The 2,325-nt window shown below is 37.5% G+C and overlaps 1 protein-coding gene across 1 annotated transcript; it reads left to right on the top strand.

Annotated features, from left to right (window-relative positions):
- The first annotated feature begins 856 nt into the window (after positions 1 to 856).
- On the top strand, positions 857 to 1,950 carry LOC107709961 (dual specificity phosphatase DUPD1-like). The gene is made up of 4 exons (XM_016514633.1): positions 857 to 945; positions 1,124 to 1,392; positions 1,515 to 1,713; positions 1,947 to 1,950. The coding sequence occupies exons 1-4, from the start codon at positions 857 to 859 to the stop codon at positions 1,948 to 1,950; spliced, it is 561 nt and encodes a 186-aa protein (XP_016370119.1).
- The last annotated feature ends 375 nt before the right edge of the window (positions 1,951 to 2,325 follow it).

The raw sequence follows: 2,325 nt of genomic DNA, 5'->3' as shown, positions 1-2,325 counted from the left end.
CATCTTTATTAAAGGACTGGGGTGTGCTCAATCAGCTTCCTCATCTCAAAATCCTTCCAGCACTCTGGAATTTTCACTCCTTAAAAATGCCACAATGCACTACAAAAACCAAAGAGCAGAGCCAGCCTTTGACTGAAATTCTATCACTTTTATAAAGCACGAAACATAAACTGAACAAGCCAACTTAATAAACATCATGAAATAAGATAGAAGATTTAAAAAGACAAACCGTTATTTTAAAAAAAAGTCAGTCAGTCGCTCCTCCACTCTTGTTCTGGCATACCTAATGATCCACCATAATATGATGGTGGAGGATGCCATTAACCATGTCACAGATGTGAGATGGATTGGGCCTTTGACCACCGTCTCAATGGAGGTACCAAAAAGTTCAGAGGGCGAAACCGGGGCATCAAGAAGAAAGTCCCTTTCTTTCCTCCCGATGTCTGCAAGGTTCACCCACAGATGCCTCTCCGTCACCTGCACGAAACATAAACTGAACAAGCCAACTTAATAAACATCATGAAATAAGATAGAAGATTTAAAAAGACAAACCGTTATTTTGAAAAAAAGTCAGTCAGTCGCTCCTCCACTCTTGTTCTGGCATACCTAATGATCCACCATAATATGATGGTGGAGGATGCCATTAACCATGTCACAGATGTGAGATGGATTGGGCCCAACATGGGCTTTTTGAATCAGCTGACAGTCCTCAATTCAGACCTCGTAAGGCAGCGAAAACTACAACTAAGAAAGGATTTAGACATATACAAGAAAAAACAAAGTGAAGCCAGTTCCAAAGCCATCGTGTCTCCCAGGTCCAGAAGAATAACCTCAAGGGAAAACAGAGCTTCAAAACATGATCCAACTGAAGCAATGCTTAGAAAAATGTGCACTGGACTGGACACCTGTCACTGAGGTCTGTCCCAATGTCTTCATAGGAAATGAGTAAGTCTGCAACACATTGACTGTCACATAAATGACCATAAATTATTGCAAACCATGTAATAAAACAATAATGTATTGCATCAGTATGAACAGGAATCAAACATAATGCAGTTATATAATTCTACATTTAAATCCTCTTTAGTGAAAGACTAATCTAGGCTGTTGTGTTCTTATGCAGAGAGACAGCAATGGACCGAGCTAGACTAAAGGAGATGGGTATTACCCACATCCTGAACACTGTAGCTGTGAAGAAAAAATGCAGGGTCTTGTTAGGAATACCAAGAAAGGAAGACCTATTAGGAAAGGCCAATATAGGGGTGAAATATTACAAAGGCATGAACATCAGTTACTATGGTGTGACTGTAACGGATGACCACTTGTTTGACATCAGCAAATACTTCTACCAAGCTGCAAAATTCATCCACAAGGCCCGGAGTAACACAGAGAGTAAGAGCCGATGCACGCACACACACACACACACACTATTTATTATCATTTATCATCTATTGTTTGTCCTGTAGTGTCAAACTGTCAAGCACTGAGTTTGTTTTGTCTTTCTTTTTTCTTAGGTAAGGTGTTGGTGCACTGCTTAGATGGTGTCAGAAGATCTTCCACTCTTGTTCTGGCATATCTGATGATTCACCATGACATGATGATGGAGGATGCCATGGACCATGTCATAAAGGTGAGACGCATCAGGCCCAACATGGGCTTCTTGAAGCAGCTAACAATACTCAATTCAAAGCTTTTGAGTCAGAGAAAACTACAGTTTAATAATAGACAGACAGATAAAAACCACAGATAAATAAATTCAACGAGCAAAATAAAAAACATTATTATTTAACAATTACATATGCTTAAAAGCTTTGCACAGAAATTTCAATAAAAATGAATACTAAAATATTACATTTTGCCTAAATTATATAAAAATGAGCTTTATTTCTTGAACTGTTTGTTAGAACACTTTCTCTTTTTTGGTTTAAATTTTTTTTCAATTATAGATAAAAAGAAGAAGGGATCTTAAATCTACCTCTTCAGGTCCATAAGCAGTAATTTCTTTAAAAAAACAAAATAAAACAGCAGCTAATGTACATGCAGAAAAGCTAAAATGAGACATTTGGGGGCTTTATAATATTTACTTTATTTAACGCTTTTGTTAGCTAACTTAGGGAGTCCATTAGAGAACAATTGTGATTCTTATATCCCAGCTACTTAAAGGGTTAGTTCACCCAAAAATGAAAATTGGCTTGTGTTTTACTCACCCTCGAGTGATATAAAAGTGTTTATTACGTTTGAAATATGGATATTTTTCTTACATTCACTACAGAAGGCCTTTATTCACCCCCTGGAGCCGTGTGAAGCACGTTTTATTATGAATGC

This window comes from Sinocyclocheilus rhinocerous, unplaced genomic scaffold (genome assembly GCF_001515625.1).
Source record: "Sinocyclocheilus rhinocerous isolate Xijiao unplaced genomic scaffold, SAMN03320098_v1.1 scaffold2132, whole genome shotgun sequence".
Taxonomy (NCBI): domain Eukaryota; kingdom Metazoa; phylum Chordata; class Actinopteri; order Cypriniformes; family Cyprinidae; genus Sinocyclocheilus; species Sinocyclocheilus rhinocerous.
The sequence above is the reverse complement of the archived record's forward strand: the minus strand, read 5'-3'. Positions and strand labels throughout refer to the sequence as shown.

Excerpts from the sequence above, each read along its gene's own strand:
- LOC107709961 (XM_016514633.1), top strand. The coding sequence starts at position 857 with ATGATCCAACTGAAGCAATGCTTAGAAAAATGTGCACTGGACTGGACA. Across the intron at positions 946-1,123 it reads AATGTCTTCATAGGAAATGA|AGAGACAGCAATGGACCGAG; the intron begins GTAAGTCTGCAA and ends GTTCTTATGCAG. Across the intron at positions 1,393-1,514 it reads GGCCCGGAGTAACACAGAGA|GTAAGGTGTTGGTGCACTGC; the intron begins GTAAGAGCCGAT and ends CTTTTTTCTTAG.